The sequence below is a fragment of the Nipponia nippon genome, unplaced genomic scaffold, assembly GCF_047370975.1.
Source record: "Nipponia nippon isolate SJK-2023a ecotype South Korea unplaced genomic scaffold, ASM4737097v1 scaffold_23, whole genome shotgun sequence".
Classification (NCBI taxonomy): domain Eukaryota; kingdom Metazoa; phylum Chordata; class Aves; order Pelecaniformes; family Threskiornithidae; genus Nipponia; species Nipponia nippon.
In genome coordinates this window covers 5,253,340-5,266,077 of record NW_028262340.1, presented here as the reverse complement: position 1 = coordinate 5,266,077, position 12,738 = coordinate 5,253,340, and the positions used below count along the sequence as shown (strand labels likewise).

At 44.2% G+C, this 12,738-nt stretch overlaps 1 protein-coding gene across 3 annotated transcripts in view; it reads left to right on the top strand.

Annotated features, from left to right (window-relative positions):
- The first annotated feature begins 7,215 nt into the window (after positions 1-7,215).
- LOC104017783 (zinc finger MYM-type protein 4) overlaps positions 7,216-12,738 on the top strand; it is a 46,908-nt gene continuing 41,385 nt past the window's right edge. For 2 of the 3 annotated variants that reach the window (XM_087760790.1, XM_087760792.1), the window contains exon 1: positions 7,216-7,495. In XM_087760790.1, the coding sequence (XP_087616916.1) occupies positions 7,454-7,495 (42 nt within the window). In that variant the 5' untranslated portion in view covers positions 7,216-7,453. Of the gene's footprint in view, positions 7,496-12,258; positions 12,443-12,738 lie in introns of all 3 variants that reach the window. The other variant, XM_087760793.1, reaches the window with a different exon arrangement.

Here is a 12,738-nt window from a genome sequence, read left to right as displayed (position 1 = left end):
TTATTTCCAAAACATAAACTCACACAAAAGGGGGAACATTGGAAACATACAGGAGATAACCATAAGAAAATTAGAAAACCTTTTTTTCATGACATGACAATTGCAGAAGTATTCAAATAAACAGTTTTATTTTGCATTTGGAAAAAGTGATGTAGTCCCAGTACGAAATTCAGGATGATGTTAAAAAGCAGCAACCAGAGATTATAGGTGGGCACTCCTGAGTAACTCACAATAAAGAATCAAGAGGAGGTCTCCAAACAACAGAAACGGCCAAACAACGCCGTAAATTATTCATGTCACTTTTCAGTAACTCTCAGAAGACAAAGATAAAATTAATACTGCTGTAGCATCAGGCAGTTGAATAGACTTCCCAGCAGACTGTAGGTCTGACAACCTGACACCTATCCTAGGCAAAATTGCGACCTTGAGCACATTCAGATTTTCCAAAACTCTAACAGTTAACTTTTTTTTTTTTAGTTACCTTTGGCATCTTATTATGGCAAATAATACTCTCCAAACATCATCGTATCACAATGCCTAGCAAAGCCTGCAAGCAGCCTGAAACAACGTCTCATTGAGGTCTTACTAATCTCACCCATCTTACTCGGGGTGCTCGGAGATGACAGCTTGTTGCCAACACCAACTCTTCCACTCCTGATCAAAGAGGCACAGGGCTATGTCGCAGGAAGGAAGTTTATGTGGGGTGGGAGTTTAGATTTTCAGCAAGGAGAGAAGAACAGGTGAAAAAACAAAAGTGAAGACAGCAAAGAGAAAATTTGTATTTCCTGTCTTGTGCCTTGACACAAGAATCTGCTACGAGCCTGGTACAAAACTTCTGTTACTATAGACTGGATCTCCATTAGAAAAACTTGCCAATAAATCTATACTGGTAGCACAAGCAAGGCACGAATATAGCTGGAAAATAGTTAATGACCGTGTAAGAATACCTACTGCAACAAACATGAGTTTCCTGCTTGCTCTCTGCGCTAACCTCCACCCGCAATCTGCTATGGACTAGTTGCATCAGTGTCTTGAGGACGTATCTAGCTGATGGTCTATAGTTAAATAAGAAACCCAGTTCTCTTGTCCCTCGAGTTTTGTGCCTCTGCCATAGACTTTTTCACAATAGATCACCCAGTACAAAAAATAAGCTTCAAAAGTACTGCAAGAAAGAGTGACTTGTGGATGGCGTACTGACAATTTTTAAGGCTACAGAATAAAAAAGATTGAGAGTCACTGACGCAGAGCAGCATCAGCTGTTTATGATACAGAATTAGGCATAAAAGTCTAGATACCACATTTGCACATGTTGGTCACTATCTGTTTAAATATTTCATGATGTATGCAATTAAGCTCCTTCATCACTGTTGACTCTGTGATTTTAGAAATCCAGCGTACTTATCATTATCTATGTTCCAGGCTTATTTTCGCATTTCCACAGGTTGCACAGTGAGAAGGAATGAAAACAATTTCTTTTGTATTTATAACCAGGTTCGATTGGGGGATCTGAGAACTGCCATATTTGGTGCGCAAAAACTGATGTCTGGCATGTTTGGAAACAAAAGCCTGTGTTATTTAGACTTAAAAAGAAGATGCAGAATAGATTTATAATTATTGTAATTAGAATAAAAGCATGATTGCACTGAACTTAAATCCCGGTCCAAATTTCATATATACCCACAAATCCATCCAAATAGAAATTAACTTCATAATTAATACTGGATCATTCTCATTACAAAAAGACACTATTAATTATTGATGATGCTTGTATTTCTTCCTAGCTGTTTACATCTTTTCACTCTCCAGTTCCTGGAGTGCTTTGGATAATGCAGCGTGTACAAATCAAATCCCTCAGAGATGTGTAAGTGACTACTCCGCTCTCATCCTGCCTGCACGCAGGAAGACCCACTCCTGGATGTTCTTATCAAGCAAAATACAGAGGGGCATTTGTTTGCAGGAGCGGAGCTAGAATATTCTCTTTAGAGTTCAGCTTCCTCCTTTCATCCCACCCACCATCAGACACTTCCTGACATTTCTCCTGCAGGCAGAGCAAGGCAACTGCCTTTTTTTTTTTTTTTTTTTTCCCCCCTTTTGCAACGGCTGCTCCTTCGGTAATCTGTGGGTGGTGGGGGAAGGGGATGTTATCTCAACAGCAAACACAGCCCAGCAAGTCTGGGACGTGAGGGGGAGTTTCAGGATGAAAATAGGCCTCTGCCAGCCCTCCTGCGTTTGTGTATCTATGACTAAGCACGCTGAATGCGTCGGTTTTTAAAACTTGGCTTCTCTCTTTCCTTGATCTTTGTTGTTTCCAAGCCTTCTGCTCCCCTTTGTCCTCGCAGCCCCGGGGGACCTCACAGAGGCAGGCCCCTGACATCACCAGCGCCAGGGAAATGCAAATCCCGCCCGGCTGCCAGCCACCCCATGCGCCTGGTGCCGGGGACAAAGCCAGAGCAGCTCCGGAGCTGGGAGACAAACCTACCTCGCTGCTGGCCCTGGGACTGCCTGTCCCCCCCGTCTGCTCAGGCACCAAGGGGAGACTCCACTAGCAATTGTTTTTCCACTGAAATATTCACTGGTTTTGCTTATGTCATTATAGCCCTGCCTTGGAAGTGTCTGCAGTATAGGGCCACCTAAAACTAAGAGGTTTCAGCAGTTCTGCACATATCTGGGACAGAAAAGGCTGCCAGCTGCTCATCTCCTCCAGTTGTCACTACTGCTCCCCTCGGGAGGTGCCTGGGGGTTCAAGGGACCAGTAGGGAGAGTCGGAAATAAAGCTGCCAGGCTCCAGTTTGTCTCGCCTAGACCAGACTCAACCTCATTCCCCAATAAAGCCTCCTCTGAGCTTTAAACACAGTCTTCTCTGTGCACCCAGGCCAGATGTGCTGAGGACTGGGATTTAGGGAGGCTGTAGCTCCCGCTCCCATTAGCACTGCCTAGTGCATCTCTCCACACTTGATGTAGAACTGGCCTCTCATCGCATCCAGTCTCAGTCTCCCACAACAACAGGGACAAAGAAGTGTCCAAGGCACTCCATTTCAACTCCAAGCCTTCCTTTCCTTCATCTCTGATGTTCCCTCAGTTCTCCAAGTTCTGTTTCCTCAGTTTTCTCATTGCTCTCAGGCCATCTCATTCCACAGCCACACGGCGCTGTGCTGGTTCCACCCTTGGTGTCATGTGCCAAGCGAACGGGCACACTGCTCTTAACAAGTCTCATGCCTGTTGTCCGGACTAGATGCTTCTCCTTGTGTCACAGTGTCCGCTGGAGGCCAAACACCGTCCTGGCAAAAGGTGGAATTTGCAGAGGGATTAAGAACAACCTGAACGAATCTTTGGATTTTGCTCAGGAAACTCCATTGGCAATAGCACATTGTTAGTAGCACAAAGCACGTTTGTACAGGAGTGACTTGCCAGTATAGCTACACTGGTCTAATCTACGTCAGTTCAACCCTTCCTAATGCAGTATCTTGGAAGTCAGGAGAGAGAACGCTTTGCTAACTCCAAAGTCCCGTATTTTTATACAGTACATCCTACATTGTCCTTCTGAGTCTCTCCTTGGGCCCCAAATGTAGGTACAACATACGCAACAGCCATATTTCTCAGCCCTCCTTACAAAGCTTGTCCTATTTGGATGCTCACTGAGCACACTGGGAAGGAAACAAGATTATTCGTTGTTATTCATTTGTGTTTGGCCCGAAACACGCAGCAGTACTGTAAGCACCTGCAACTGCAATTCTCTGAAGAGAACCTGAGCTGGAACAGAGGAAGGAGTGCCCCGATCTCAATATGTACGGCTGGCAGGTTTTCTGGGTGATCTATATTCAGCTGTGCATGCCCGTGGGTATGTGGAAAGATCATTCATCCAGTTCATTGAACTGCAGCCTGCATGTGAAAGGAGTTTCATGGTTTCTTTTTTAAATCTCACTGTTTTAAAGACGAATAGTCTCACGCAGAATTGTGCAGCAGATTATAATATGGGCACTCCAGGGGTAAATTAAAAAGCGATTCAAAAATGATACTGTGGAACAATCTTATCTTTTCCCTGCCTTATCCAGGCATTTATCTAGGTCTGTTCTGCACTAGTCATCACCACATTATCTACATATTATACAGCGTCTTTTTTAGCCACATTAGTACTATACAGTTCATTTAGAGTCAAAAGTAAGTCAGGTCTGAACAAGCTGGAAAACATCCTGCTCTAGTTCAAATGCCCTATTCAGAGAACAGGCTGAGATACGTCTACAGAACACACCAGGGCTGAGCTACTTTTAAATGGTCCACGCTTACTGTCACCCTCCTATTTGTTCATAGCATCAGCTTAAGCAAACCCTCCATCAGGCATAGATTTCAACAGCATTCGGTTGTATTAGGATCTATTTTAATGACAGGATCTATTTCTAACAAAATATTTTGTTTAGTGGTCTGAAAGCATTTTCAGTTGCATGTTGAAAGTTCAAGTATTTCCGTCAACTCCCTAATTTACTTATGAGAACCATGCAATGAAATAAAGATGTTTTTTCCCATTAGCGTGCTTGAACAAGTTATATAAAATTTTCATTTTGTAAAATACTATGGAAATTTACAACATAGCCCCAAGAAATTATAACAGTTTTGTCAAGTCTTGTGACGTTACTGGAAGTCTCATGGTATTTGAGGTTATTCTGAACGCCTGAGCATTTGGAGTTGTGATTACATGAAAATACAGGTTTAATTAAACCAAACAAACAAACAACTCCCCCCTCACACATACATCTTCTAAACTTAAGCCTAAAAATGTGAAGGCAGTGCATTATAATGCCTCAGAAACCAGAGGACAAAAAGAAAAAGCAAGTTTGTTATCCTTAAGAGCTTAATTCATAAACCACCCTCAGCTTTTCAGGTCTTCCTCCTGACTTCTGAATACTTGGATTTCTCAACATTGTAACTAATTGTTTAGGTAATTTATAAATATTTATATTCTAAGAACCCTATTGCCTCTGTTTTCCTCTCTCTCTGTATTTTCTGCCTTCCTAGAAAATCCCATTCAGAAATATGTGTATTTTCAGTATTCCGATGATCTGCACACGGACAGCAGATCTGTGCTGTCACACACACGCTTTTGGGAAATCTGTGCGTGCACAGCAGCACAGTGCCACAACATCCACATGGCCTGCCGTCTGCTCCGGGCACTAGTGGACGTGTCCGAGGGAACCTTGACATGTGGCAGCCCTATATTTAGACTACATTAGAATTTCTAGCTGTTCAAAAAACAATACCGGTATAAATATTAAGTCATATTAAAATCTTTTCTCGTTACTGTATTTTGTGCCCATTAAAAAGATTAAAATATTTATCCTTTTCATCTGCAGCTATCTAAGGATAAAAGTACTTTTTGAATAATTATTAAATTTCACATCAAGCTCACAGTTTACATGTAACATCTTTTGTTATTAAAAAAATCCAAATTCTTTAAGAAATTTCACATAATGACTCATCAACTAGTACTATTTTATACTTGAGGATGAGGATTATTGTATAAGTGAAAAGCATTATTCACTACTTATTAAATTATTACATGAATTATTTCACTGTCATTGGAATGCAGTCATTTCTAAAGAGAGACTTGATGGGATTTCCTAAATGAATCCCAATATTATATATCTAGCATTTTAGGCCAGGTGAAGGACAGTGTTTATATAAGGATCACTTCATTCACCACTGAAATGCAGCTGCTGCTTAATACCACCCTTTAATTGTGCAAATCAGATAAAGCTAGGAAGTGGAGAGTTCTCTTTAAGACAAACTTTTAATTAGCAGTTTGATTATTTAAGTAGTAAGGAGAAGGGAACACATTGTTCTTATCAACTGCTTGTGGGTGCTGGTAATGTTTGACATTGTTCACAATAAAAAAGGCAACAATCTGTATCTTACGCATCGTTTCAAATTTTTTCTTAATAGACCTATGTCTTGCTAATGTTTTGAGTGTCTTAATTAGTGGAAAGCATGAAAATGACAGGCAACATTACAAAGCATTAAATATTTTGGGTTTAACCTTGAAAGGTTACACTGATTTTTGCAACCGAAATGTGACCTCTCAGGTATTTCAGGTTAAACAGATATGCAAATCTTCATGGGATTAAGTCCTCAGAGTCTGTAGAAACAACCCTTATATGAGCTTTTGATCAACACCAGATGAGGAAAAATGTGGTCAAATATAAACCATCCATTCCAACATTAAAAACATGGCTGTTTTACAGTTGTACCAACAAATGTTATGTTAACTAAAAGATTACATGATGGTTCATTCATGAGCGATTCAGCAGAGGCACAACAAAAACCAGATCAGTCTACGTTCTCAGGCTGAGTCCAACAGAGGGAACAAACCGAATGTCCTGCAAATACTCCATGCTGTCTTCAAAACCACTGTGCAGTAGATTCAGCACAGGAAGGAAGCGCTTCTAGGCTCCCTGGCAGCACAAAATTAAAAGTGAACAGACGTGGGCTGAAAGGTACGCTAAAACCTCCCATTGCTTTGGGTTTGGAACGCAATTGCTTTGTTAAATTATGGTTTGTACTGTGTTGAGCACGCTGTTGAATAAACAAATACATACCCTCTCCAACAGGAAGGCCGCGAGACCAAGGTGTCAACTTCTGGAGTGATCCTGAAGGGAAGTCGCAACAATCCTGGTCTACCCCGCACCACTGGATCCATCCCCCAGGGCAGCCTCGCACAAGGCGGGGTGTCCCGGGGACGAGAGGGATGCAGGGGAGCCCGGCGCGAGCGTCGTGCCACGGAGGCGTCACGCCGCGAGGCGGGTGCCATGGCCTGGCAGCGCTGCGCGGGAGCACCGCCTCGCAGCCAGACGCGCCAGAGAGGCTCGGCCTGGCGGAGCGTGATGCGAGGCGAGGCCCACGGCGCCGCAGCGGGTCACCGCCGCCAGTCACCGCCGCAGACCGGGCCTGGCGGCCATGCCACGAGGTCACGGGCCCTGCGGCCGCCATGGGGCCGGTCGAGGCCCGACAGGGCCTGACGCATCCCGGGGCGAGCCTCGCACCTCCCGCCCCGAGCCCGCCCGGGGGTGCCCGTCCTGACCCCCCCGGCCCCCACCGCTCTGGGGGCGCCACCGGGCCTGGCCCTGAGGCGGCGCCACCGCGCCTGCGCGGGAGGGGGGGGGGCCGGGAGGCGGGGACGCGCGGCCGTGCGCAGGCGCGGGGCGCATGCGCGCTGCGGCCCCGCGCTGGGCTTGTCGTTGCAGCTTTAAGAGGGCTCGCGGCCTGGCGGGTCCGACCCCCCCCGCCGCCCTGAGGGAGCCGCCGGGCCCCCGCCCCAGCCCCCTCCTGCCGCAGCACGGCGCGGGGCCGGCCCCGGCACCCCGCGGAGCCTCCCCCCGGCGCCCCCCGAAGGGGGGGGGAAGGCTGAGAGGGAGTGACCCCCGGCCCCTCGCCCCGGGCTGGGACAGCTGAGGGGGGGCGCAACATGGCGGAGGCCAAGGAGGAGGGGTCCGGCCCCCGCGCCAGGGTGAGTGGGGGGCGGCGAGGGGAGGTCAAAGGGGAGGGGTCAGGGGGCGGGGTCAGGGCGGGAGGGGGCCGGGGCCGGGCATCGCCGAGCGGCGGCGGCCGCGGGGATGCGGCGTGCGAGGCGCCGCGGCTCCCGCCGCTGTCCAGGGCCCTGACGGGCCGGGCCGGGGGGCCGGCGCCTCCCCCGGCCACGGGCGGCCGGACCCGGCCTGCGGGGCCCCCTCCAGCCCGGCGACAGGCGGCCCCCGGCCGGTGCGCGGCAGCTGCCCGCTGGCTCCAGGCCGGCGAGCGGTGCTGTCCCCGCTGGCCTTTGAGCCACGCTGCCCCTCAAGGTTCCTTTAGTTTTCTCTTAGTTCTCCTTAAGGAGAGTTTCCAGGCATCATTTTCATAAGCGTGTCGGCATCACGTAAATAATAAACTTACAGCTAACTAGGATCCATTGTCACCGTCTGTCTCCTTGTTTAAAACACAGTGTTCTTGCTGCTCTTTTCAAATTTATTTCAATTGTCCATGTCAAACCATAGTGAGTCAAGATGGCAGTTTCATCCAGTTCCTAGGTGCTCGGGCTGTAACCATTGTGTGAGTGCCATTAGCCGTGCTAATCCTGAGACTTGGTCCTTCATTGTCATGGCTCGGTCTGTGAGTACACTGGGCACACGCATCTCCTTGAAGAAATACTTCGTCTTTTAAACAAATGGAAGGTTCTTCGTGGCCCACGCCTTGTAGCCTGCGAAGTAACTGAGGGAGAACAACTTTTTAAGCCATACTCAAAATAATTTTGCAACGAGTCACGTTCTCTTTCCTGCATGCAGGCAACTTTTGACTGAAAGCTTTCTGACTGAAATGAGGTTAAGTCACATTTGAAGTTGTGTGGAAGGGTCCATAGTCCACTACAAGACTTTCAAGCTGTCCAGTTCCCTTTTCCCAAAGATGAAGAAGTTTTCCCATTCTCCAGCCTTGAGAAGGACAAGAACACTAGCTCAAGTTTTCCATTCCTATATGTGAGAGAAGTTGAATTTGCTGAATTTATTTCAGGGAACATGAAACTTGTCATTGCGGTGAAGCTAATTGTTGCTAAACAGACCAGTTGACCTTCCAGGGTCTAATTGGAGGATTTGCACAGATGTTGTTTGGCTACTCTGCAGTTACAGAAATGAACATCATCACTGAATTGTCTCAGACCCGTGTGTTTCAGACACTTGCACTTACTTACGAGCAAACTCAAAGAATTTTGTGGAATTGCTCACAAATACGACATAAATGTGTAAGTCTTTGGTGAATCGAGATTTTGGCTGTCTGCAAGAAGTTTAAAGGGAAGTGGCTGCATGTAAGAAAAGAAATCTTAGGTTAAACTTCATTCCCAGTAATTGAAATGTTAGCGCATGTAAGGAAGTACTTTTACACCATGAGGACAGTCAAGCATTGGAACAGGTTGCTCAGAAAGGTTGTGCAGTCTCTGTCCTGGCATCTAGTGGTCTCTTCATGCTCATTGCCTTCATTTGCTCAATTTATCTGTCAAGTTACCTGGTATTACCAACAAAAAAAAAAAAAAAAAAAAAGATGATTGCCTATTTTCTTCTTAAGCTTGCCAGTTAGCTGCTAAGGAATAACAAAAAAGTGTCGTCAAGTTAGTATCGTCTTCATTGGTCTCAGGAAAAATCGTTTCTCTATTGGTTGGCTAATCATCCACTACGTGGTAAGTCCAGAAGTCTCCATCAGTTATTGCTCCACATGTCCCTGTACATTACGGAAAGCCTCTCATGCTGTTGGCATTGACAACATTCTCCGTTCCTGCAGAAGCAGAGAACTTGTTTGGTAAAATTTAGGGATGATCCAGGAAAGTGGCAGTTGCCCCAGGTGAGTTAGTGAGGAAATAGGAAACACGACTTGCCAATCTAGCTTGAAGGCAAATACTTTCCTGGTCCCCGGTCTGACAGTGAGCTTAATCTTAACTGTGCCAGAAAGACTCCTGTGAGATTTTAAAATAAATAGTAGCACCAGTGTACTGCGTTGTATCAGTCTGTAATCTTCAAAGTCTTGAGAGCTGAATTTCTTCATCTCCCCTCTCCATCCCAAACCCAGTTTATGCACCAGGATGTTCTTGAGGAACGTGGGGAGAAGTGAATCCTTCCTGGCTGCTTGAATGACTGATGGAACCTGTGAAGAATGAAATTAGTGTGCCGTAAACACGGCACACTCATGTATCTTCCATTAAAGCCAGAATTAATGACATCTTGGAAAACTGCATATCCCGTTTCTCTTCCTCATAGTGGTCCAGTTCCCATTCTGCAGGAGGTCACGTTGATGGACTCTTCCAAATCCTGTGCCTAAGGAGTAATGAGCATTTCTTATAAAAAATTCTGTTCTTTCGTCTGGAAAAAATAAAGGCTGATTTAATAATTTCTTCAGAGGGGAACTTAGCAAATGCTGGTGCATTCAGAATTGCTCTTTTCACTATTAAAATCTTCTGCAAATTTTATCCCATAAACACATACACTGAAAGGGGCATTTTGCAAAATCCATTGATAAGCAGTTCCCATGTCTTAGCTCAATCCACGATAATGAGCAACAAACTAAAAAAGTAAGTTCTGACATAGAAGTTTGTCTAATTTTGATTTTTAGTAGTATCTGGAAAGTTCTTATGGCAAAATTGTTATTTTAGAGAAGGTTAATTTCTGCCCCAAATCAAAACTGTTGAATTTTCTAAGAAAAATATATCGACATATTTAACTTTTCATACTTATTAAATTATATCAAGATGAACTTGAAAGATGTCTGCTTGTATGGTTTTTTATTTAGTTTATCAAAATATCTGTGGCACTACAACTTTAATTTGTATGTAATATCACTGTCTTGAACAGTTTATATTTTGAATAGAATGATCATTTATTTATGACAGTACTCTGTCAAGCCATTGAACTAGCCAGGACAATCGGGGCTGTACAGTGCTAACTACTGAAATTTGACACTTGGGCTCTTGGAAGTTAATTTGGTGTGAATAGGTGAACACCTGGGTGTCTACATCAATAAAAGAGCTGTTTGCAAAAGATTTTTAATTTTGCATGGCTTTAATTAAGAATTGAAAGAGATCATCTCATTTAGAAAGTTTTGTTACTGAACTACTCTTGAATGGTACAAAGACGATGAAAACATTTCTCTGCAAAGGCTTGTGCACCTCTCAAAGGATGCTTTGATGTCATAATCTTTGAGTTCACCTTCTAAAAATAAGCATAATGGATCTCAGTGTTTTACATTAGGACTTTTCACATTGTATAAAATACAGAAAAGTTAAGTAAGCTCTTTATGCCCACTTCAAGGTCCCTTGCATGATTAGGATAGTGGAAATTAATTCTGAAATCAGTTCCAATGTTCTTGAAGAGGTTATCTCAACTTTTCTCTCATTTAATGACTGTTGTATGCCATCATTCCTTCCAGACATGGCAGTTCACATTGGCCTTTCCCTAAACAAGTCTTGTAGCAAGTTTTATCTAGTGAACTTTCTTCAAGGTTTTCTGTCAACAACTGACTCTGTTCAGATGATTTCCATCATCCATTTTATAAGTGTCATAACGGCATAAAAGCAGTGCTCTTGTGCCTCACTCCTGCTTTTGCTCGTAACACTTATTCTCTGCGATCATCTAAATTCCTCAAAATAAGGCTTCTTCAGCAGAGAATATTTCAGCAAGGGCATGTTAGCAGAATTGTGTGGGCTCTCAGTGTCTATCATCTTAGCCTGTGTTCTGCCTTGTGTTCTTTAATAGAAAAAAACTGTGTTTCAGCAGGGGCAAAAGAGGGAGATGGGTACAGTACACCCGCAAGGTTGGGGTTTTTCAATTAGTTGTCCACTGGAAACATAAAAAAGAGAGTGAGCAAGAGTCAATCTGGGACAATAACTTGCGGATAAAATGAACTCTGTTATTGGAAAGGTCCAGCAGAGTGTTTCACGAATGCTGCAGGTGTGAGGCAGTGATAAACTAATCCTTGCATGTTGCTGATCCCAGGAGCAGTTACTTTATTTCTAGAAACTCATACCAGGCTGAAGGAAAAGCCACGTGACAGCTGAGTTTGAAAGAGATTGAAATCTGCTCTCACGAGCTGCTCTTGAACCATATCAGGAAAAGGGAGACCGATTTAAGTGTCAAGCAGGCTGCAGCTTGGTGCTAACCTCATGCCCTAGAGCAGATGACTTGTATCGCCATACTCTCTTCCTTTGACTCTCTGGAAGTGCTACTCAGAAATTTCAAGGGAAATAAAAAGTCTGTAAGACTGTAACTTTGCTTTACCGAGCTGGTACGGATCCAAAAATTGCATTATATATTCTGTCCTTTCTGTAAATACTTATCGAAGAATGATGGTAATGTATTTAGTTTTGGTTACCATATTTGTTATCTGCTTTAGGTATATCTGTTTAATTTTAAAAGTAGCTTGAAGTATTAAAGGGCTTACATATACATTAGGTAGTTTTAAAGTGTGTTGTGTCTAGTACCTTTCAAGTTTTTAGTAAAAAATGTATGATAATCAATTATCATTGTAACCAAAGTTTATTAAATCAGATTTTTGGTAACAAAACAAAAACTTAAATTTTACATTTGATCCTTTTCCCTTTTGATAGCTGGTCCAGATTCAGAAAAATATTTGAAGTCTTCTAAGAGCTTGGAGAATCTAGTATCGGAAATCTGAGTCTTGGTCCTGGGTTAGCTAAGTTCTTGGATCTGAGAGCCATCAGGATTAGCAGTTACTTAAGACCCAATCTTTATGTCTTAGACTTTTGCTGTCCACGGTGGTGGTCAGAAAGCACAAACTGCCCTGGAGGGTGGCACAGGAGAGCACAAGGAAGGTGCAGGAATCCTGGACTCTTCTGAACCAACAAACGCTGCGAAGTTGCCTTTGTGTGTCAGTCTGCTGTGCCTGTGCTGAAACAGTCTTCACAGACTGCGTCTCATTGTAGGTGAGAAATACAGGACAAATAGTTGTGATAGGAGATTCTTGTTTTTACTTTCTTAGCAGTGTAAAGGAGAGTGTAGAAATAAATATTTTCCATTTGCAGTCTTTACACTATAAGCTGTACCCACAGAATAGTTATATGTCTAGTTCCGCCCAGGTTCTCTGGACTCTTTCTGCCATCAGTGTAAGAGATGGGAATCTGAAAGATCACCTGCCCAGTCCCAGGGCCGGATGAATTGCTGCTGGAGGAACCTCTTCATTTCCATTGGAAAGAGAGGAAAGCTGGATCACCAGCCTAAT